The sequence below is a fragment of the Pinus tabuliformis genome, chromosome 7, assembly GCF_031772625.1.
Source record: "Pinus tabuliformis cultivar Carrire ecotype Pingquan chromosome 7, CPIR1, whole genome shotgun sequence".
NCBI classification, from domain to species: Eukaryota; Viridiplantae; Streptophyta; class Pinopsida; order Pinales; family Pinaceae; genus Pinus; species Pinus tabuliformis.
In genome coordinates, this window is record NC_142293.1 from 1,857,623,893 (window position 1) to 1,857,648,964 (window position 25,072).

General features: G+C 36.4%; 1 protein-coding gene and 1 pseudogene across 1 annotated transcript; both read right to left on the minus strand.

Moving 5' to 3' along the window:
• Positions 1–289: 289 nt before the first annotated feature.
• LOC149255828 (galactinol synthase 2-like) lies at positions 290–1,148 on the minus strand. Its single transcript, XM_089457313.1, has 3 exons — positions 919–1,148; positions 690–824; positions 290–569 (listed from the first exon to the last, which is right to left on the minus strand). Exons 1-3 carry the CDS (start codon positions 1,135–1,137, stop codon positions 315–317), a joined length of 609 nt encoding a protein of 202 aa, XP_089313439.1. The 5' UTR covers positions 1,138–1,148; the 3' UTR covers positions 290–314.
• Positions 1,149–18,090: 16,942 nt separating this feature from the next.
• LOC149255829 (zeaxanthin 7,8(7',8')-cleavage dioxygenase, chromoplastic pseudogene) lies at positions 18,091–18,444 on the minus strand (annotated as a pseudogene).
• Between the last annotated feature and the right edge of the window lie 6,628 nt (positions 18,445–25,072).

Consider the following 25,072-nt stretch of genomic DNA (forward strand, 5'->3'; position numbering starts at 1 on the left):
ATATTACAAATCCACATAAATATCTTGATCAAAAGGATTACCTCTCACGTAAATTTATTCCTTCTCATATAAAAATTCAAATGATTTTGTAGACATTGTCGACTACTTTCTTATAAGTTAAGCGACAATGTATGGGACAGACTAGAAGGTGGATTGCACAGTGGAAGTGCTAAGGCCTTCTCAGGAAAAAACCTGAAAAAATCTCTGTAGATTCCTTGCCAATGTGGGCTTCAACCAAATTACACACAAAGCATTTAAAATATACATCCATAAATATCTTATGCTACAGGCGACTTCTGCAAATTTGAAATCTCTTAAGCTGCAGGCGGTGCAGGCATTAAGTTGGGATTTGTTGCCGTCGCAGCAGCAAAGAATGAATTAGCAGCCACTCGTTGCAGATCATTTGATTTTCCATCCAACTCTGAAATTGGATCTGGAATTATGTCGCATGATCCCGAGTGATCCAACGAGGGGTCATTGTATATGTCCCACCATTTCTGCACCAGCGTCTTTATATCTTCCCTCTCCATATTTTCCTCCTCCCCACTGTACCTCCACGGCTTCGATCCCTGCACATCCACATTCATCCATTAATATAACCCTGTACGCTCAGAACACCTATCTCGTCTTTCATATATAAATCATATTGTTTCTATCGAACCCAAATTTGCAGTGAAAAGAAAGCTTACAGCAGCACAGTAGTGAACAACTTTGACAGTGTCCAAGTCCACGTTCTTGGGATGCCGCCAAATCATGGCTAGAACCAGATTGTACACCAGAGGAATGGGCTTGTATATCTTCTCAAAATACATATTCAAGAAATCCTACAAAACATATACCACAATTTAGTCAAAATTAGATCTGGTAAACCAAACAAAAATGTGCATGATCCTCACTGAAATGAGAACAGATCCAGACCTGTTCTGCGAAGGGCGTTGGCACAGTAGCCATCAGAGTTTCCAAAAGGCAGTCGAATGTCAGCTGACTCGGCTCAAAAACAAACATTCCAGCGTTGAAGTATGGAGAGGGCCGTTGCCCTAATTCCATGGGCCATGACACCTTCTCTGGACACTGCTGGCAGTATCCGATCTTGTACTGCGGAGTGTGGCTCCATGTCTTCTCGCAGAAGCAATCCATAACCGCGTAGAAATATCCATGGGGAATTACCCTTCATACCCATCCAAAGTGATTGAGGAAGAAGAGCCCTGGTGCCCCATAAAGGTTTTGTCCATTGCATCCCATTCCTTAACCTCAAACAAACTCGATTCCACAACACTGTAACAAAACAACCCAAACTCCACGATTCAATCCTCGGATATTGACTGCAAATGAAAATGAAATTGGCGCGATAAATCAATTCAAATTCAAATCGGTGAATCGCGCGGCTTCATGATTGGGGTTGGGAGCAGCGAGTAAAACGACGGACTGCGGAGAAATGTACGTAATTAATTATCTGCTTCAATGCTCATCCCCACGCGGCCTGAAACACATTCTCCGACTACTCCTCCGCATACTCCACCGGAAACACATGCTGGCCGCCGGAGTCAAAAACGAGACGGGGCGGGCGGGCCCTCGTTGGTGGGTCCCGCGTATGTCACCGGAAACGCGAGGTCACCCACCGGAGTTATGTATACCATCCCACTGACATGCACCACATACATAAATGGCAAAGGTATTTATGACTCAATATATGGCTGGTTAGCCCTTGCGGTATGTATGGTGAGGCCACTCTTAGCTGCATTAAAGGCCCGATAGCAGACTTGTTAGCTCTTTCCCCATCAAACGATTGTGGAGTGGCATCGATAATCGTGGTGCATCTGGAGGTGTGCCTCATAGTTAATGAGGGCCACCCACATCATAAAACAATAATATTAAATTAATAAGGTCTACGAAAAATTCACCGGGTGAGTACCAGATCCGTATATCAATTCAATTATCCATTTTCACAAGATTGCGATATTAATCGTTTCTAACCATATGTTAAATGAACCGAGTTTTCCAACTGTAATAATTAAGTTTTAAAATAATGTCGCGAAGTTTGGTGTTGTATGGTGAAGTTAAAATGAATGTTTTCTTTTGGTTTTTGAGTCCATGTAGATGTGACAGAAAATTAATCTAGATGTGAGCTAGGAATTAGTCTAGGTCAGCATCACTAACGAAGAGGCCATGGAAGTTGTATGGAACTTTGGTAGTGAGCTCAACGGAGGCCACGATTTCAAGGGTCGGAGATTGCGCGTCCATCACCAGAAAACTGGAAATCTCGGTGCCATCATTATGGGTAGTAAAAGCCATGATATACCGTCATCCTCCTGTGCATTTGGATCCCAGAATAAAAAAAGGAGTCACCCAAACTCTCTCTAATATCCAATGGTCAAAAACTCCAAATTGAAAAATACTCAAATACTCAAAGTACTAACCCAAACTCTCTTCAACATCCAATGGTCAAACAACTCCAAATTACCAAATATCTGTAGAGGTTGCATGTTTCTTTCAACCATCTAAATATTTGTGAAGAACGCACTTAATTCCCCATATTATTAATGCTAAATTCCCCAGTTAACCTTATAGATTAAAAGCGATTTTAAAATTTGTTTTTTATTCAAATATTTTTTTTAATGATAGATCCTTTAAAATAAAGGAAAATTTAATCTTAATCGCTATATGATAGGTACTTGATTAATTTAAATAATATAATTTTTTTACAAACAAAAAAATTCAATCTTTTTTACTCGGGTGAAGTATGTTTTAAAATAGTTTTTGCTCGGTTAAGAACTTTTTTTCCTTAAAAGTAATAAAATAGGTTAACCACTCAAAATCCAGAGACATTTGGCAAGAGAAACAACCTACCCTCATTGGGCCTAAAGTATGCTCTAAAATTGTTTTTGCTTGGTTACGAGCTCATTTTCCTTGATGTAAGAAAATAGGTTAACTGCTCCCCAGACCCAGAGACATATGGCAGGAATGAAAGTCTGCCTCCTTATAGAACATAAAAATTTGAGGAACAGACATAGGAGACAAATTGCTATCAAAACTATTCGTTTTATTGCATTCAAAACCAAATTACAAGCCACATAATAGTGTTTAAGAAATCCAACAAATTCCAAACAAAAAATCGTTTGTTGAGAAAATGTCTAGACAAAACCAATAAACTAATCTACCTATTAACTAATGTAAGCATTATTTCCAAGTCCCCCTTTAATGCTTACATTTACATAATTACAAAAAGTATTACAAGAAACATAAATTACATATAGTCTACATGATTTCAAAGAGTATTACAAAAAACGTAACCACCACAATCTTAGATCTTCCCATTCACTCAATTAAGACATAACCACCTTTGACCATCTTTGATGTACTTTGTATAATTGACACTTCTAAATCCCCTGAAGGAAAATCTGGATAATGGACTATATCCAACAATCAATTATGCAACTCACCTTTCTACATACACGGATCTCATAACATACCCTATAACTGATACTGGATTACATCCAACAATCAATTATGCGACTGATCTTTTTACATACATAGATCTCATAACATACCCTGTAATTGATGCTCTTGAAGTTCAAAGCACAACAAGACCCATTACCATATAACAAACTCATACAATCAAATTAGTGATGAATTCTCTCGGTACCTAAAAATGTTGAGAACCACCATATTTCTTTGTTCAATAATTAGTTCTACACCTCGACAAACTATTTAACAAAGAAAACAACGTAACTCAAGACAACAAAACCAATAACCACGGCGGAAACTCTTCCACTTGCAAAGTGAATCATGAAAACCACTAATTTAAACTACATTTCTCTGTTCAATAACTAGTTCTACACCTCCACAAACTATTTAACAAAAAAACAACGTAACTCATGACAACAAGACCAATAACTACTGCGGAAACTATTCCACTTGCAATGTGAATCATGAATTAGGCCAATAAAACCTCATAAATAAATCAGATTTGCAACGGTGGAAGATCGATGCCACACTCGTTTAAGAAAGGTATATGCTACCACTCATAATCAAATCACCCTCACCTCACTATCGCATGAATTGCAGGTGAGGCGCCTGAAAGAAGCGGATAGACCATAACACGTCATTGGCCGCATCGAAATTTATTACGATTACTTGTTATGATGATGTCCAAGGTGAATGGGCAGGGCTACAGAAATTTGGAGCCATTACCTTATGGATTATCGAAGCTCTACTCTTTACAAACGTTGAGGTTGAAACGCGTCGTATGCAACAGGAAAGCAATAGCCAGTGGCTTTGGATGGGTGAATTTCTTTGATTTGAACCTGCTCCAACATCTATCAATAACCTTTAATAGGGACTCAATAAGTAAAGAATTTTACAAGCCGTGGACATCGGGGCCATGAGAAAGATGCGAACCTTCTCTTTGCAATATGGTGATTCCTTAGGCCCGCTGAGACGGGAAACTGATGACCGCTGTGAAATATTTTATAATGGTTGCCCCGTTCGAAGGGGTGTGGAGTGGATGGAACATCTAGAGATCCTATGGCTAAGTAAATGCAGGTTGCTGGTGCCAGGAACGGATTAAGTAGACTTGTGCATGATCCAGTGATTTTCAAGCCAGAACAGATGGCGCCACATTTTCGGCTTCGACGAGCCTTTCGATCCTCTCCAAGGCTTTGAAGCGATTACATTGTACACGAGCCAACGATCTCTCTGGTGTTGATGTTTTTTTTAAGACGTAATGAACCCATAACTTTCACAATCAGAGCCACATAAGATTCTGTGAATTCCACTCAATTTTTAGCATTAATAATATAAATTCAACCAAACTAGCACATTTCAAACAAGGGATGAAGTGGGGAGCAAGTCCTGTACGATTTTGGAAAAATAGATACCCCTATGATCTAGCGCATAAGCCAAATACAACTCATGTTACGCACCACACCCCTTACCTCTAAAACCAAAATAGCTCATGTAATACACCATACCTCCCTACCTCGGGGAGTGTTTCTCAAAGCAATTTCCCATAAAATCAAACAAAAAACACCCTAAACACTTTGACCCACAAAACAGAGTTAAAAGGAACATTCACAATCATTATAAATGATAACCAAGATAGTCTATTATATAATCTAGTTATATAATATCAACATTTAGTCAGCCTCACCTAAAAGAACAAATTTCATCAACATTTAGTCAACCTGACCTAAAAGAATAAATTTCAGCCCCAATTGGGCCTGCATCCAATTCAATTCATCTATAGTTATATAGAAAAGCTTGAGCTAGAAAATCTCCTTTAAAATTGGGGATTAGAGTAATGACCTTCATCCTATATCTAACAAGAAATGTAGACGTAATTGAATCTTTTAATTTTATAATAGTCAACCTGACCTAAAAGAACAAATTTCAGTCCCAAATGGGCCTGCATCCAATTCAATTCATTCATAGTTATATAAAAAAAGCTTAAGTTGGCAGGTCTCCCTTAAAATTAGGGAGTAGAGTAATGACCTTCATCCTATATCTAACAATAATTGTAGACGTAATTGAATCTTTTAATCTTAAAACAAGGAAAAACTATAGTTAGCAACTAGAAATAATCTAGACAATCTCCTATATGTTGTAGATTCACGTTAGAAAAGCAAAAGAAAAAGGATAATAAACTTGCTTATCCACATACAAGCAATAGGTACCCTAGGGGAATTGTGCGTATAATAAAGGTCAAAGATAAATTCCACACATGTTGCAACAAAAATATATTATAATCATTACCACAATCTCTAGCCCAAATAATTCATCCAAACCATGCAAAATGAAGGTCGCACACAAATTAGTGAAGTCTTTGAGCCCAACAAACCTCATATATTCAATTTATGTGGACACATCAACTAGAAAATGTGGAGCAGAGAAAATCCAGCAACCCAACAAATCAGTATGGTAAATGTATTTAAATATTTGCACTGACAAGATTCTCTTTCGCTCAAGATTTTTACACAAGGAAAGGGATTCTAGATGGTTACACACTAAAGAAAAAAATACAGATAGGAGAGAGCACTGGACATGGATATTTAAAAATTTATTACCAAATTGTTTGGACACTCAATTGCATGAAGACAATATAAATAATCTCTCCCACTCAAGAGGCTAAACAAGGAAATACACTCTAGATGGCATTGAAGTATAAAACTTAAATACAAACAAAAGATTACTTTGGAAGAAAAAATTGAAATCCTACAGAATCTTTACTTTCATAAACAACCTTAAACCCCAACTAAGAGGTGAAGGCATGGGTTGTATAGCACTGATGCAAAATGAAATTGAACACTGGGTAGGAAAATTTTCAATCATACAGAATGTTTATGATTGCAAACAACATAAGCCCCAACGCAAAAGCATGTCTTGCTTGATTATCTTTTAATGAAATATGAAAATTTCTCGTCTCTAATTCAACCCATATTGGATACAAAACAAATTCTGATCTTGAATCAATCTGGGAAGAAGATGAAGAGGAAATGATTGAACTTTGTAAAAAGACTTATCCTTCTCAAGCATTTCAAGTTTTGCATTCTCAAAAAAGTTATGATTCGAACTTCTACGAGAATTACAAGTGGGGAATCTCTGATTTTGTTGATAACAATAGTAGAAGGTTTTCCACAAAGAGTGTGGAGTTTGCTCCCAAAACATATCCTTACTATAGTCCTCTGATTGTCTCTAGAAGTGCAGATCTTGGACTTCATATTTGTTATCCATTCCCAGATAGCCCTTCATCTACCTTCAACAAGTCGTCAATTTCTAGGTCTCCTTCAAATGGGGATTCTGCTCCCGCTCTCTTGGAAAACTATCTTATATCTGCCATAGACATGTCAAATGCAATGCTTGTTAAGGATTCCCATTTTTCTAACTTTAAATCAGTTCATTACTATATTTCATTGAAGAGTAGCAAGATGGATTGTTTGGACCCTAATCCTTATAAATGTAAGTCCACACCAGAACACCAAACCAAGGTCTTCTCTTGGGCATCTCTAGGACATAAAAGTCTATCAAGAGAGCTTAGAATTTATCGCAAGTACAATCAAGGATTCATGAGGGCCCAATCCATGCAACCTGTAAACTCCCTGAATCTAACAAAAAGAGCTTCATCTATAGTGAGAAATACTTGGGATTCTCCTATATCAGATATAGGATTTGGAAACTCAGACAAGGTGAGGAAAACCCAAATAAAAGCCAGTCAGAGTTCTGTGAAAGATGAATAGGAATATAAAGATCATAATGTTATTGATGGTCCATGGTCTCAACAAATATCGAGTAGAGTATCTCTTAATCAGGGATCTGGATTTTCAATTCCTTTCTAATCCAAATTATCAAATAGTTCATACAATCACTTTTCTTCTTTAGGTATGCAAGGTGGTAGCTCTAGAAAGGATAACGCGCCTTATAGCCCTTGCAGCATTGATGCTACATCAGCCAAAAATAACTGGCCGAATAGTAGAGAGACATTTGAAAGATGGTTTAGAAGAATCTGAGCCCCTTTTGGAGAGCATGGACAGATTGAAATACAAGGGATATCATCAAAAGAATTACAAGAAGAGAAAGGGTGCCAAGGTGCAAATTTTTTGTGTGGAAAGTTTTCTTTTTCAGTCTCTAGCTTGGACATATCATAGCTTCCCTATTGTCGTTAAATTTACTAATTTTTTCTCTCAACCATTGATACTTTTTTTATTAGTCTTTAAGCAGTTGTGAATCTATTGAGATTTTCAGCTTGAAGAATTTGATACCTCAAAGTGCATGGGAGATCCCAGGTTAAAGTTGAATATGTGCTAGTGTATATGCACATTAATATTTTAAGAAATTCTGAGCATTTATTCCTCACACACCATTCAAATGATACAGAAGAGCGATTTCAAGACAGGATAAAGGCCCTTGTTCTATACACTCAACTATATAAAGACAATACAAACAATCTCTCCCATTCAAGAGGCTAAACACAGAAAGGCACTCTAGATGGCATTGAAATATGAAAAATAAATACAAATAGAAAATTGCTTTGGAAAAAAGAATTACAATCCTACAGAATCTTTACTTTCATAAACAACCTTAAACCCAACCAAGAGGTGAAGGCATGGATTTCATAGCACCGATGAAATGATTGTATTTCATTGAAGAGCAGCAAGATGGATTGTTTGGACCCTAATCATTGTAAATGTAAGTCCACACCAGAACACCAAACTAGGGTCTTCTCATGGGCATCTCTAGGACAAAAAAGTTTATTGAGATATCTTAGAATTTATCACAAGTACAATCAAGAAAGCATGAGGGGAACCTGCAAACTCCCTGAATCGACCAAAAAGAGCTTCATCTATAGTGAGAACTACCTGGGATTCTCCTGTATCAGATATAGAATTTGGAAACTTTGACAAGGTGAGAAAACCCACGGGGGATTCACTGGGGGAGAAATATCATACCACATGGGTTCATATTGGGGGATATATATTGAGGAAAAAATGACATCATATAATGGGGGATATATAGGGATAAAGGGTTTTTATATTGGAAAATCTAAAAAATGGAGCTTAAATTTAATGAAAAATATAAACGGGTATAAAAAATGTTAATGAAAAAATGGATACCTACAATATCTAGTGAAACTAGGGCTTTTTTAAATTGCGAAGTTGTATTAGGCTCATATTGGTAGGGGTTTAAATAATATGATTTTTAGAGGGATTTTTCAATATGTGGTCAAATTAAAGGTATTGTTTAATATGCCATGAATGCGCGTGATATGTCATAGGTTCACTTAATGAATCCCCCGTGGGAAAACCCAAATAAAAGCAAGTCAGATTTCTGTGAAAGATGAAGATGAAGATGAATATAGAGATCATAATTTTATTGATGATGCCTGGACTCAACAAATATCAAGCAGCATATCTCTTGATCAAGGATCTGGATTTTCAATTACTTTCCAATCCAAATTCAAGCAATTTTCTTCTTTAGGTATGCAAGGTAGTAGCTCTAGCAAGGACAAGGCGCCTTACAACCCTTACAGCATTGATGCTACTTCAGCCAAAAATAACTAGCCAAATAGTAGACAGAGACATTTTCAAGATGGTTTAGAAGAAATTGAACCCCTTTTGGAGATCATGGACATATTGAAATATAAGGGATGTCATTAAAAGGATTACAAGAAGAGAAAGGGTGCCAAGGTGCAAATTTTCTGTGTGGTAGGTTTTCTTTTTTAGTCTCTAGCTTGGACATATCATAGCTTCCCAATTGTGGTTAAATTTACTAATTTTTTCTCTCAACCATGGAAACTTTTTCAATTAGTCTTTAAGAAGTTGTGAATCTATTGAGATTTGCAGCTTCAAGAATTTGATACTTCAGAGTGCATGGGATATCCCAAGTTAAAGATGAATATGTGCTAGTGTATCTTTCCAATCCAAATTCAAGCAATTTTCTTCTTTAGGTATGCAAGGTAGTAGCTCTAGCAAGGACAAGGCGCCTTACAGCCCTTACAGCATTGATGCTACTTCAGCCAAAAATAACCAGCCAAATAGTAGACAAAGACATTTTCAAGATGTTTTAGAAGAAATTGAACCCCTTTTGGAGATCATGGACAGATTGAAATATAAGGGATGTCATTAAAAGCATTACAAGAAGAGAAAGGGTGCCAAGGTGCAAATTTTCTGTGTGGTAGGTTTTCTTTTTTAGTCTCTAGCTTGGACATATCATAGCTTCCCAATTGTGGTTAAATTTACTAATTTTTTCTCTCAACCATGGAAACTTTTTTTATTAGTCTTTAGGAAGTTGTGAATCTATTGAGATTTGCAGCTTCAAGAATTTGATACCTCAGAGTGCATGGGATATCCCAAGTTAAAGATGAATATTGGCTAGTGTATCTGCACATTAATCTTTTAAGAAATTCTAAGCATTTATTCCTCACACACCATCCAGATGATGCAGAAGAGAGATTTCAAGATAGGATAAAGGCCCTTGTTCTATACACTCAACTGTATAAAGACAATACACACAATCTCTCCCATTCAAGAGGTTAAACATGGAAAGGCACTCTAGATGGCATTGAAGTATAAAAAATAAATACAAATAGAAGATTACTTTGGAAGAAAGAATTTAAATCCTACAGTCTCTTTACTTTCATAAACAACCTCAAACCCAACCAAGAGGTGAAGGCATGGATTGTATAGCAGCGATGTAATGAATATATTTCATTGAAGAGCGGCAAGATGGATTGTTTGGACCCTAATCCTTGTAAATGTAAGTCCACACCAAAACACCAAACCAGGACCTTCTCTTGGGAATCTCCAGGACAGAAAAGTCTATTGAGATAGCTTATAATTTCTCACAAGTATGATCAAGAATTCTTGAGGGCCCATTCCATGCAACCTGCAAACTCCCTGAATCTACCAAAAAGAGCTTCATCTGTAGTGAGAACTGCTTGGGATTCTTTTTTGTATCATACAACACATACACACATATATAACCAAGTTAGCTAATTAAATGACCAGGATATTCCATTGCCAAGCATTGCAAATCATGATCCAAACCATGTCCTACAAGAACCTTTGCTCTTCCTCTTTTTAAACGAGCACGCCAGATTGTTTCTCCATTGTATAAGACCATCTTAATTTTCTCTTGCACTTGCTTTAGTGGTAGTGCATCTATTAGATGCTCAGGTTTGATGCCACTGACATCATGCCTACAAATAACATAACCAATTAGGTGCTTCGGTCATGCAATGTGACCTAACCTAATCCAATGAGATAAGTTTAGCAAGCGCTAAGCCAGAATTAGATAAAGAAGCCGTAAATGAAAAATATGATCTGTAATCTGTAACTAGAGTTTGTGGCTTGACATAAGTGTGGAAGACCAAATTTTCATCTTCATCAACCAAGCAAACTCACACACAAAGCTCAAGGGTTCCATCATGACCACCGCCGACCATCTCACAGTCTAGTGCAATAGCAGAAAATCCTTGGGGATAACTATTAGATTGGTCGGAACTTTGAGTTCGTGGGTTTGCATTAAGTGCTCTATGTTTCTATAGATGCCCTTATTAACCAAAGAAAGCTAGTCACCTAGATGAAAAGAGAGACTGATGATTGGCTTGTATTTTTACATCCATCATAACAAGTTAAGGTTGCAGTAGAACCCATTTAGGCATCATGCCATACCATCCTCATACCAAGCTAGGCTTTGGATATGATTCTCAACAGGGAATGTAACACCTATGACTCTCATACCCTCATCACGAGGAGGTTTGCAATGAAGTAGTAGAGAAAATGTATAGTCACACACAATTTGATTTTGACTCTCGCTCTCACTAGCTATAAAAATGGCATTATTCATCACACCATCGTTGGGAAGTCTGCAAGATGGCATTAGTATCGACATCGAATTGTATGAATTCTAGTTCTGATTATGGATTTGGCTTGGACTCAAAACACTAAAACCCCTCATACCATCATCATCATTGGCTCTACAAGATGGGATTGGAGTTGTTATCAACTTGCATGAATTTTGATTCTCATTGTGGCTATCATGGCTTTGGCTCTGATTAATGTTCAGAACATCAATAACCATCACACCAGCTCCATCATCATCATCATTAGATATGTACTGCAACGGTTGTTCTACAATGACGATGGAAATAATGCAGTTGACATCAAATTCCACATATGTTCATCAATAGGAAAAGATCTTGATGATGAAGGTGGATTGGACACCAAATTATACATCTTAGACTGATGAAAACCAAGCCAACTCTCTTCTTTTAACCCTCCTTGTAGAGCAACCCCAATAGCAATATCTCTAGTCTCACTCCCTATCTGGCATCCCCCAACTTGGGCCAACTCTAACACATTCTCCATCACCACTGTCCCTCTTTCTCCACCATGTTGCTAAGCATTGGTCCTACAAATGGGACATAAGGGGTTCTTATCAATCCACACATTATGCATGAAATGTGTGCCTACAAAGAGGCAACAACCTACATGTCTCACCCCTCTAAAATCCATCCAAGCACTCTGAACAATCAAATTGATGCATCCATAATCCATTCTCAATCCTATCATCATTGTTGTTAGCATCATCACGAAGCATTCTATGTAACATAATATACATACCTCCATGTTTATATTCAAAGGCAGATAGCTTCTGCACCTCCTCCTCGGAAATCCCCACACCGTTCCCATCGACAGGAGTTGCAAGCCTCATGTCACTCAAACTCTGATTGCTTTAACCATAATACACAAATGAATTGAAACCATAATTCCAATACCAAAGAAAAACAATACCACTAATATCACCACAAACGTTACCATAATGCATGTTATTAGAGTAACTATGTGAACATACATCAATTTCAACACAATAATTATGTAGTTAAATTATGTTTAGTTCTTCTTCTATCGGATGATCACTTTTTTTATGGGGCTTCCAAATCGCAGCAATATGAACCCCATAAAAAACAATGTATAATAAAATGATCACCAATATGTTGAAATTGAACGAGATCGTCTTCGTCCTCGTTAGAGTTTGCAATTGGATTTTGATTTTCAAGTCAAATTATTTGGATTTCATAGTGATTCTTTCCTTGCATCCTTCAAAACCACCCACCTGATTTCCCCAACAAAAGGCACTTTAACGCCATCCTTGAGACCACGGAAAGGCTCCATCGGCGTTGGACTTTGCATAGATCGCGATATCCCATCTCTTTTTTCGTTATTTTTTGAAATGTTGCAAAAGGCGAAACATAAAGAATCAATGAAGTTGGCTTCAAAATCCTGGTCAACGATCAATGCAATTCTGCTCCTCAAGAGATGAAAACCCTATCTAAACTTAGAGACCAGAAAGAAAAAAATATTAAGCACGTGTTTCAATGCTTGCAACAACACATGACCTTTCCATTCATGGCACCCAATGACTGAACATAATTCACATTTCACGGCGTAAATGAAGTAATTGGTTGACAATTGAAGAAATCGGTTTACAGGACTCGGTGGTGGATCCAATGGTCGAAATTTTTTGAATCGTCTAGCATTCAATCAAAGGGTGCTGAAAAGTGCAAAGTGGCAGCTAAAGGAATTCCTCCCAAAGAGAAAGGCCTTACAGGTAATTATAGTTTTTTCTTTTTTAAAATTAGATGACAATATCTAGTCGTGATGATGAACCACATTCGCTGGTTCAAAATGCATGAGGAAAATTTTCCCTGTAATTTCTACTGAAAAACTTTTTTTAATGTAATATAGATCACAAAAGCTTGAATTCGAAAATATGATAATTTATTTCTATTTATATTTGAAAATTAACCTCGGAATTAGTTTTGGTTTGCTAAGTCAGCCTCGCTAATGGAAAGGCCACGAAAACCGTACGGAACTCAGCAGGTAGATTAACGGAGGCCACGATTTCAAGGGTCGGAGATTGCGCGTCCATCACCACAAAACTAGAACTAGAAATCCTGGTACCTTCGTTATGGGTAAAAGGCACGATGTACCCGTCGTCCTCCTCTGCATTTGGATCCGAACTCCGGGCCACGAAGAACGGCTCACTGCCGAAGCACCCGTCACCATAAGCACTCGAAGCGATCACGCACTCCTTGGTAGTCGTCGCTTTCAACATATCAAAGTCGAGTTGGCTTTCTGGATACAATCTCGTTTCTCAAATTTATGCGAACTTTCTCTACTGTGGATGGAATGGACCAGATGGGTTCTCTCCGGAACTTGCTCACTAGGTAAGAATTGGCCACAATTATCACGATCTCGTCTAGTCTCCATATAGGATACCAGAGGCATTCTATATTCTTCTTTCTAATCATCCCTGTACCAACATACTTCTGAGCACGATAGAACGAACTTTTGCTGATAGAAATCCTTGCCATTTGCTGGAACTGATAGTTGTTTCCCCGTCATACCAGATTACTTTAACGGGCATTCCTTCTTGTGCCCAATACTCTGGTACCCCAATACTTGTCAATTAATGTCGTTTTCATAGCCCACTTTCCAATCTTGTAGTCGATGCAAATTTTTTATTAACACTAGAACATCACATACTGAATTGCTCCATTATATGATTATTTCAACCTCTCCGTATTTAAGTAGCTCGGTATGGGCCTCACTCAGGGTGAACCTTGGAAATTCATTATTTTAGTGTAAAACCTTGGTTTTTGGGGCCATTTTGGCCAAAACCAAATACACAGAAAATCTTAGCAAAACACAACCCAGGGACAAGCCCTGAGACTCCTAGTTTGCAACGTCATTCCATGGTAGACCAATCATGGAATGCCATGTGGTCTTTTTTTGCAACCTCATCACTGCTACATTACACTTGCCAAGTCATATAAGATATCAGCTTTGGCTTCTTACATAAAAACTACGCTCTATTGTTGCTTGAAATTTTGGTATCTCATTGGAGGCCGAGGAATTGTTTGGATGATCAATAGTGGCCAGAATTCAGGTAAAAAGTTATCAAAAATTCTTGTAAAAGCAGTGTTTGAATTATATAAATTCTTGTAAAAGCAGTGTTTGAATTATATTTTTGATAACAGAAATAAATTCAGCACCATCAAAAACTTATAAAATACAAAAGAAAATTGAAATTTAATATAAAAATCTTATTAAACTAATATAAAACTTTACATCACATACCAAATGAGTTGCTGTATCTATCCTAATGTAAGACTTTACGTCACCTACCAAGTCACTTGCTACGACCTTTGCTTCAGCCATTCAGAACCTATGATGTGATGTGTTTGAGCGCTGATATCTCTCCCACATGTCACTTTCCATTCATGTAGTTATCCTATTAAAAGTGCCAAGTCTACCTACCACATGTCATTACCTCCCATCACCACGCCATCGAATCTACCACTTGACATCCACGTGAAAGTGCCGCACCATGCTAGATTCCATGTCATACCAGTTGCCACATTATATCAACGTAATGCTTTATGCTCAATTTGGTACCTGGTGCTCTAGTACCTCTGTATACTTAAGCACTGCTAATCCTGTTTAGTGCACGATATTTTTGGTTTAATCATGATTATAGGGGCCAAGATTTAGGAGGGCAAAATGTCAGGGTAAAACACCAAAATTTAGTTTCAATATTTTCAACCATTATTTCATACAAAACTACATCATTTGTATCGACGTCGTGCTTTTCTTTTCATTTTCCTTTGCCCTGGAGAAACACCAAATTTGTTTGGTGCGGGCACGTCTAAAGAAATGCCAAATTCTGTTCCTTGTGGTCGTTCTATTCCATGTAACACCAAATTTTGTTCATTATGAAAACATAAAGTTTTTTTCCATCTTATCTACAATGCCCTTTGTTGCTTGATTTCAGTTTGTATCCACCTGAGCCTCAATTTCTTTGTGCACTACAACACTTACTTTAATAAACATATTTTATATTTTACTACAGACTTGGACAACACTACTTTTGACATCATTTTTATTACAGATTTGGGCAACACTACTTTTGACATCAGAGATATTGTAGTTGACATAAACGACAATATATATAATATTTATGACAAAATTACTTGGGTTTGAGTGGCATGATAAATAACACTACTTTTGACATTAAAGACATTGTAGTTAACATAAATGACAATATATATAATATTTATGACAAAATTATTTGGGTTTGAGTGGCATGATAAATAACACTACTTTTGACATCATTTTTACTACAGATTTAGACAACACTACTTTTGACGTCAAAGACATTGTAGTTGACATAAATGACAATATATATAATATTTATGACAAAATTATTTGGGTTTGAGTGGCATGATAAATAACACTACTTTTGACATCAAATTTACTACAGATTTGGACAACACTACTTTTGAGATCAAAGACATTGTAGTTGACATAAATGACAATATATATAATATTTATGACAAAATTATTTGGGTTTGAGTGACATGATAAATTTAATTTTTTAAAAGATACATGGTATCATACTATCAATAGGAACCAATAAAAATATAGATAATTTTAGTCTTTATATATTAAAACAAAATAAACAAAATAAATTTAATATTATAAAATATATATATTGTACCATATCATGAATAGGAACCAAAAAATATATAGATAATTTTAGTCTTTATATATTAAAATAATTATTTAATCTTATTTATACTTTCCATTTTTATTATATAATACCAAAAGTTTTGAGCCTAAGACTTTCTGGTGGGAGAGACTTCATTTCCATGGCCATTGCTGATTAAACTACCCCAAGCAAACTTTATTTAAACATATTTATAAGTTGTTAAAGAGAATTTTCTTTTCTTTTTAATTTTATAAGGTTTTTGTTTTCCACAATAAAAAGATACTTGTTATTTCGAAATAAAACCAAAAATATATCCAAAAGCACTATATATTCATAATCATACAAATCTAAATCACACAATATCTACAAAATGATTCTATATGATACACTTGTTCTTCTACATAATTATTTGAGCATAATCATGGCATCTCAAAGTTAAAAGCTATAGCAAAAAACTTTACATATTTTCTTTTTAGGAAATCTAGCATAGCCACGTGGCTTATTACTATGAAGTTGTTCTTACTATAAGAAATGATTTGATCATCCTTGAATTTATGAATATATGTGTTTTTTTGGAAAGATCAAGGGTTTCTTAGATATAGTATCAACCTACCTATTTAGTTCTTCAAAGTAGGTGTAAAAGAATTTTTTTGACATAGTTGGACAAATACTTTTAATGGCACAATCTAACTCCTCCACATTTTGGCTCTTTATTTAGAATCCGACAATAAATTTGTTGGTGAAATCATGAGTTTTTGTTCCTTAAGATGCATTCTATACATAAATAGATTCAACACTTTGAAAATCTTTGTACCACTAAGATTATGCAGAATTCATAATTCAAATTTGTGATTCCAACAATTCATATTACGTATCTCTCAAAATATATAAAAAAATATACCAAAAAACCAAAACACAGAAAAATTAAACTTATTTCAATTACTATACAACTTGAAACAAACACAAATAATAAAACTACCAACCTATATCCTCTGACATCCCATGGCTAAACAACTTTGAATTACCAAATATCTGTAGAGGTTGTATGTTTCTTTCAACCACACATCTAAATACTCTTGAATAATGCATTGAATACCACCATTTTTTAATGCTAACTACCCAAATTAACTTTATAGAAAAGTGATTATTTTAAAATGTGTTAGTTTTTCTTATTTTATAAAAATACTTCTTACAACTTTCAAAATTCCACATAGAGATAACAAATTGGTGGTCACTCAAGTAACCATTTAAATTAGATTACATATAAAACAGTTGTAAAAAATATTAAATAGCCATTTTAATATTCTTGTTATTATTATTTATTATTAAGATTTATTCGAATTCGTAAAAATATATATATATATAATTGTGAAAAAAAAAATATTAAATGAATGGATTATTAAAATTTATTAGCCATTTTATTGTTGTGTGTTATTAAGATTTATTCAAACTGTGAAGGATGATGTAAATTTAGTGAAGTTTAAAAATATTACAATAATGTTTATTATTTAATTGTTAGAAAGGACCTTAAGTGAGAAGAATAAGAATTTATTCTCAACCGCTGGAAATAATCTCTCCTCATATATAAGAATTTCATCTCAACCATTACAAATAATCTATATATATATATATATGTTTAGTCCTGAGATTTTGAATTGCATGGTTAAAACATTATTTATAAAAAAGTCATTGATTCAAATTTTCTATTAATTTAAAATAATAATAATATCAATTTTATAAAATAATAAAAATAAAAAATAAATTAAACATTTTACCCATTTTATGAATAACATTTAAAAATTTCATTGCAAATAGAACTCACATAAAATTTGACCAGAATAGTCCTAAAACTTGACGATAATAGTCCATGCCAGCTTATACAAATAAAATGTCATTTGTATTTTTCAAACACGCTGTAAATTTAGAAGTTTCACATTAAAAGACCAAAAAAATAGTTTTCTCCCTTTTTTAAATTAGATGGCATGGCAATATCATGAGTTGTTTCTCTTTACCGTGAATGATAATCTAGATGCGAGTTGGCAATTACTTTTGGTTTGCCAGATCAGCATCGCTAACGAAGAGCCCATGAAATCCGTACGGAACTCTGGCAGGGAGCTCAACTGAGGCCACGATCTGAAGGGTCAGAGGTTGCGCGTCCATCACCAGAAAACTGGAAATCCCGGTGCATTCGTTATGGGTAAAAGCCACGATGTACCCGTCGTCCTCCTCGGCATTTGGATCCGAACTCTGGGCCACGAAGAACGGCTCACTGCTGAAGCAACCTTCGCCATAAGCCCTCGACGCGACCACGCACTCCTTGGCAGCCGTCGCTTCCAGCATATCAAAGTCAAGTTTAACGACCCCAGAGAGTTTAGGCAACGGTGCTCCTATCGACATGTATGCATACCTGTTCTTCTTGGCAACGAACGGGGGATTGATGACGCCCAACTCCAAACATTTTGAAGACAATGGCTTTCTGGATACAATCCCGTTTCTCAAATGTATGCAGACCTTCTCTACTGTGGAATGGACCAGATGGGTTCTCTCCACAACGTGCTCCACCGGGTACAAATTTGCGGCGAAAAACACGATCTCGTCGCGCTCGTCCCACGCGTTGAGCGAATGGAGGAAATTGAAGCCCGGGACTTAACTTACGAGTTGCATAATTTTTGTATATGGACTCCGGTCGAGGCAATCCTTGTGACGTTGGAAAGGTTTGTATTTGCAAAACAACACAAAAGGGTGTATGTTGAAGGAACAAATTTATACCCCAAAAAATGTTGGTTGATGTCTCAAAGTATTCCTAAGAGGTTTCAAACCCTAATTTGCGAAACGGGGTCATGCCACCTTTAAAAATGGTCCTATGAGTCAATCCCTCCACTTTCTCGACTCTAAAATCATCAAGATGGATGAAAAACAATGTAATGATCTAATTTAGATCATACCTCCCCATTTTTGGAGGATTTTGGTCCCCAAAAACTTCTACTAACAGAGGTTAGAAGAAAATTCCTCCACCTTCTCTCAATTGTCTAATTTAGCTTTGCCTAGACGCTGTCCTTTCAACCCAATATGCCAAAGGTTTCCCCTATCTTGTAATTTTGGACCTCTTCTACGAAAGTCTATTCTCTGTCAACTCTACATGAGCATCTTGGGCTAAATCCTCTATAGAAGATAGGACATGTTCATCTTCTTGATTTAACATGAAAATCTCATAGAGTTTCAAATTCTTTATGTTCACCACTGAGTGAATGCGCATGGATGGGGGTTCACTGATTCTATAGGCATTATCTCCCACCTTTTCCAATATCTCAAAGGGACCATATACCAGAGCTTTAATTTTCTTACCAAGACCTTGTATCCTCTCCTTGTTCAATTATAACCACACTGTATCTCCCATGACTTCATGCTTGGAATTATATTTTTCCCATGACTTCTGTAGTGTTTATTATATCTGTATATGGATATTTTTTATCTTCTCAACAAATTTCTAGCCCTCAAGGCATTCCCTGTAAGATCCCCCCTCACTCCTCCTTTCTATCCATATGTCATATCCAAAGGTGAAAGTGGAAGACAACCTAAACAAGTTTCAAATGGGGACTTACTAGTAGAAGTGTGGATTGTTCTATTATAAGAGTGTTGTGTATATACCATACTTTCATCCCAGGTCTTCAAATACATCTGATTCTAACCCCTAAAAAGTTATACCAATGTCTTGTTGACTATTTCTGTATCCCCGTTTGTTTATAGATGGAATGCTCTTTAACTTTCTATTCATCTTTTCTCACAATGTAGTCCAAAATACATTGAGAAATCTTGTGTCCTTATCTAAAAATTGCTTCCCAGTATCCCAAAGTGCACCCAAATCTATTCAATGAATACATTCATTGTTTCTTTTCCTTCCTGATTATTGGTGAACCTGCCAAAAATTCCATGGAAATGCTTACCCAAGGATGAGTGGGTATAACCAAGGGATGATATAGACTCTAATTCTTATTACTAGGCTTATTGGTAAAACAAAGTACACATCTTCTTATGAACCTAGCTACATGTTCTTGCATTATGGCCAATACACATAGATCTACAAGTTGGCTATTGTCTTCCCTATACCAAAGTGTCCTGCAACATTTGAGGTGTGAGCCTCTTTACGCAGTTGCAATCACTCACCTTTAAAAACACATAACTTATTCAACTTGTAGAGTAACTCATCTTGGAGATCGTAGTCAATTGTTTTGGTACCATCATGCACATGTATTTGGCTCTACAACTATTGAAACACCTCCTTAAAGTCCCCATCCTATGAATATGCCTCTATAATAATCATGGGTGATTGGATTCATGTGCATAAAATTTCCCAAAGTTTTGATATTTGATGTGGGTGGCCTTGAAATCATGCCGACCAACTTGTTTGTGTTGCCACTCTTATGCAATTGCTACATGATTTTTTTTTTTTAAACCTCATCCACTTGTAACACTTGTTTTTTTTAGCTTACTCAGGGCATGCAGAAAATATGGTGGCTAGTGATCTATGTGGATTATTGTCTCCTTTCCCATCAGATAATATTTTCGCTTCCTTACATTTTGCACTAGGGCATGTGGCTTCTTGTCATAGGTAGGGTAGTTCAAAATTTCCCAATGAAATACTTCATAATGGTAGCATATAGAGATTTCTCCCTGCATCAAGATCACTCCCATAGTATGCCCCCTCGCATCTATCTCCACTTTGAAGATATGTTGCAAATTTGTTAATGCTAGAACTAGTGCTTGACTGACATTCTTCTTTAAGTCCTCAAAGGCAAATTCGATAATGCTAGAACTAGTGCTTGATTGATATTCTTCTTTAAGTCCTCAAAGGCACTATGTTAACCCTTTCCCCACTAGAAACTATTACCATTCAACTATTATGGCATGGAGCGGTGATGCTACCATTGAAAATGACGTTAATATGAATTTCCTCAGGTGTTGTGTTGCCCAATGCAACTCATGACCTCAAAAACATTAGTAGGCATCAGACACCTCATGATAGCCCCATTCTTGGAAATATCTATCTTCAACTCTCATCCACCTATCACATCCCTTAGATACACCAAAGGCTATCATGTAAACTCACACTTCTTGAGATCTTCCAACAAATAGTGCTTCTTGAAAGTCTCTAGCACATGTGTCAAATGTGATATGTGATCCTCCTAAGTAGCATTGTATACTAATATATCAGTTCAATAAACAATAACAAATGAATCTATAAGACGGCGTAGTATATCATTCATTCACCTCATAAGTGTAGTTGGTGCATTGCATAGGCCAAACAACATCACTAACCACTCATGAAAAACCTTTCTTGGTTTTGAAGGTCGTCATTCAAGTGTCTTCTTCTTTTATTTGAACAAAGTTATATCTAGACTTTAATTCTAGCTTGGTGAAGTATTTTAGTTGTTGCAATTGATCCAATAGATCATATATCCTCAACAGGGGGTACCTATTCTGACATAATTTTGTTTAATGCTCTATAATCTATGCACATCAGCTAAATCTCATCCTTCTTTGGCACAATGATTATGGATGACCCACATGCTGATGTACTTGGTTGAATGACACCATGTTCCAATAGTTTTTGCAACTACTTCTTTACGTCACTTGCTTCTATAACAGGTTGAATTTATGACCACTATTTGGTAATCAAAAGTCTGGCAATAGCTGGATCTCGTGCTCCACTTCCTTCTTGGGCGATAGCCCTCCAGGATTCTAGAAAACATTCTTCTATGCCTATGGCAACTATTCTATTTGTTTTCCTATTTCTTAGTACACCCCTCCAAGGATGACTTTGCTCTCACTAACTCTTCTATAGATTAATTTTCTCATAAAAACAGTAAAACATAATTCTTACTAGAATTAATTAGTTTCTTGGTTTGGTTAGCACTTACTAGTGAAATTTTAGATTTTCCCTTGTTTGTGTTGATGATGAAGGATTTCCCATCCTTAATAAGGCAGTATCAACAAAACATCACACATAGTCATCCAACATCATCAACAAAACCCTCAGAAGACAAGTCAGCCACTCAGAAAGCCTGTCTGTGGGTCCCACTGTTTTTCTAAACCTCTGAGGCCATAGCCGCTCTCATACTATGGGCAAGGGAGTGACTAGAGACATAAAGTCACTCTCATAGGCCTACAACCCAGTGACTATGGACCAAACCTGCCAGTTCTGTGCCAGCGGCCCCAGGATTTAAGCCACTTTTTTAGGCCTAGAGCCTAGGCCACTGCCCAGAATGGAATGAAAGCTTGAAATCAATAAAAGTACAGGGAAACAATGATGCAAAAGAAATAATATCAAAAAGACCTTAACCAGAGCCCTACTAGCCATGAAAAGAATTTCGTCAAACATATCATTGACATGTAACCTACAGGTGTAAACAACATAATTAAGTGTAGGGATTGCATACTTATCTGAAAATCGCTATAAACCATTGATCCCTCATGCCATTTGCTGCATATTCATTTATTAGGTGATAGACACATTATCTATTCATGTACAAGCAAAAACATGTTGAGATCCATACATAGTTGTTGTCACAAAATCTACATATAACTAGCATATTAGGAACAAAAATACCATAAACATATCAGCTATCAAAATCCATATATACATCAGTACATTTGCACATGGAAATCAAGGTAATGAATATTTCATTAATGAATGCAATAAACCAACCGGAGATGGGACTACCACGTTCCACCCGACCATAGAATGGCTGAGCCAAATCTATTCACCCCCATGCCATATTCCAAGCATGATTGTGGGACTCAAACCAAAAAAACTCAACCAGGGCATACCGAGGCTAAACCAGCACACCTGCATCAATAGAAACCAAGCTTTACCATAATCCATCCTGGATCATTAGGCCAACACAATGAACACATCGTAACAAGCGTTTTCGTGATCTCCACCCAATCACTAGGCCAAACAAGCATGGATGCCACCGGATTTCTCCACCTACACCGTGAGGAATTTTGTTGTCCCTTAGTCTCTTAGGTTTTACAGTGATCCAAACCCGGATCACTAGGCCCTAAACCAAGACCCATTCTTTAGGTTTTACTGCATATCCCAAAACCAATATTACTAGATCCAACGAAGAGAAAACCATCTCTAGGCTTTACCGTATATCTTTCCATTCACTGACAATGGTTCATAGGCCATCTGAGGCAACACAAAATTCGGCTTTACTGCAACCAACAGTCTGGTTCACAGGTTACTAGGGCATGATTTCTATCATTACAGAGATCCGCCTCACTTAACTTCAAAGCCATCTGACAATCTAGCTCAACCAAACATGAGAACCCCATCACACCATGGCTATTCGAAAATGGCAAGGCTAGGATGAAGAACATTGTTACACCTGGAAAAACCCATGCCATGCTAGAAAAGAACCACATGCAATACCATGTCTGCCAAATCTATCAAGGAAAATACGCATGCAAGTCGATACCTACATTGAAGCTCGTTTTAGCTTCTTGATCCTACCTTTCCCTACTTGATCCTTGCTTCCTCTTGCCTTCTTTGCCTTTCTTGCTCCAATGCCAAAGTGCTCCAAAAAAAACTCCAATTATCTAAAAGTATGAGAGAGAGAATAATAAGAGTGCTCCAAAACTACACTGACAAAAAGTTACCAACTGATCCTCAGAAGCCCTTTTATGAATGAGGCCTCTATTTTCTTTCATTTTCCTCCTCACATGCAACATGTGACCTTTCACCTGCTTTTTCTCCTAATTTCCATTATTTTCATAAATAATTGTGTGAAAAATACCATTTCTTCTTTCCAAAGCCTTAGCCATTGACTTTTCCCATTTCCTTAGCCATAATCAATAAAATGAACACCCCCTAGGATGTCTTGCCCAACATTTAGCTTGGAATAAGTGTCCCATTCATTAGTGGTTATTTTTTTTTAACTTTTATTACATGGAATATTTACCAAGGCTGTTACAACATCCTACATGTATATATATGGAATTTCGAACACCACTCCACATACATCAAGGGGAACTACATCTAGTTCTACTTCATCAATAAAATCGACACTAATAGAAAATCTAATTTCCTACATCCTTATTTACCCATCTCAATGAATATGGGCTTGGATGATTATCTTATCCTAATGGATATGAGCTTGGTTGATATGGGCATGTCAATTATCATAGATTTCAAAGGAAGGTAGGAAGTTTTTTTTTTAGGTGATAAATTAACATGGTTAGTATGCCATCACGTGTTTGTGTGTCAGTGAAAATCGTATGCCAATAATATCTCGTAGCTAAGATTAACTTTTCTTCCTCTTGCTTGTTTACAAACTTGAGAATCACCCCATCTGAGCTCTTCCAACAAACACAATATTGGGTCAAGAAATACTCCATATCTTTTAATCTCAATGAACTTCTCTTATGGTCAACCATATATGGTGGGGTGCATAATTTTCTCAGATAGTAGATCATATCAGAGTACCTGATCATCAAGTTCTTTACTTTAGAGCCCATATAATCAGTTGTGTCAAAACATCCTTTAATGTTAGGTATTGGATGTATGTCTAATCTTATTATGTCCCCCATAGGTCTTGAAGTTCTTGAGGGAATTAAGGCATAAGGTTTATTTTCAATCATGGTATATCTAGCCTCAAAATCTCTAAGGGCCTTGCTCTTGAATACAGTTGGCCACAAATTCCCTCTTAATATTTCTACATAAAGGATCAATACAATTGTATCTTTAGAGGAAAAGGAGTAAATAATGATATATTTTGAATAATATAGGATAACCAAAATATGGGTTGTTTTGATTCTCTAGTTTATTTCTTCAAAATATTTCCTTTTGCTTTTATCCCATATATATGTGGCATCCTTCTTCAAGATATTATTCATTGGTTTGATAATTTTAGTGAAATTTGGGAGAAATTTTCTTATAAAGTTTATCTTTATGCTAATGGAAAAACCTGTGAACAATTTATGAAACCAACTTTTCGGACTAGCTAGGTGAGTCCATCATTAG

Excerpts from the sequence above, each read along its gene's own strand:
- LOC149255828 (XM_089457313.1), bottom strand. The coding sequence starts at position 1,137 with ATGGATTGCTTCTGCGAGAAGACATGGAGCCACACTCCGCAGTACAAG. Across the intron at positions 825-918 it reads CAACGCCCTTCGCAGAACAG|GATTTCTTGAATATGTATTT; the intron begins GTCTGGATCTGT and ends TATGTTTTGTAG. Across the intron at positions 570-689 it reads TTGTTCACTACTGTGCTGCT|GGATCGAAGCCGTGGAGGTA; the intron begins GTAAGCTTTCTT and ends GTGGATGTGCAG.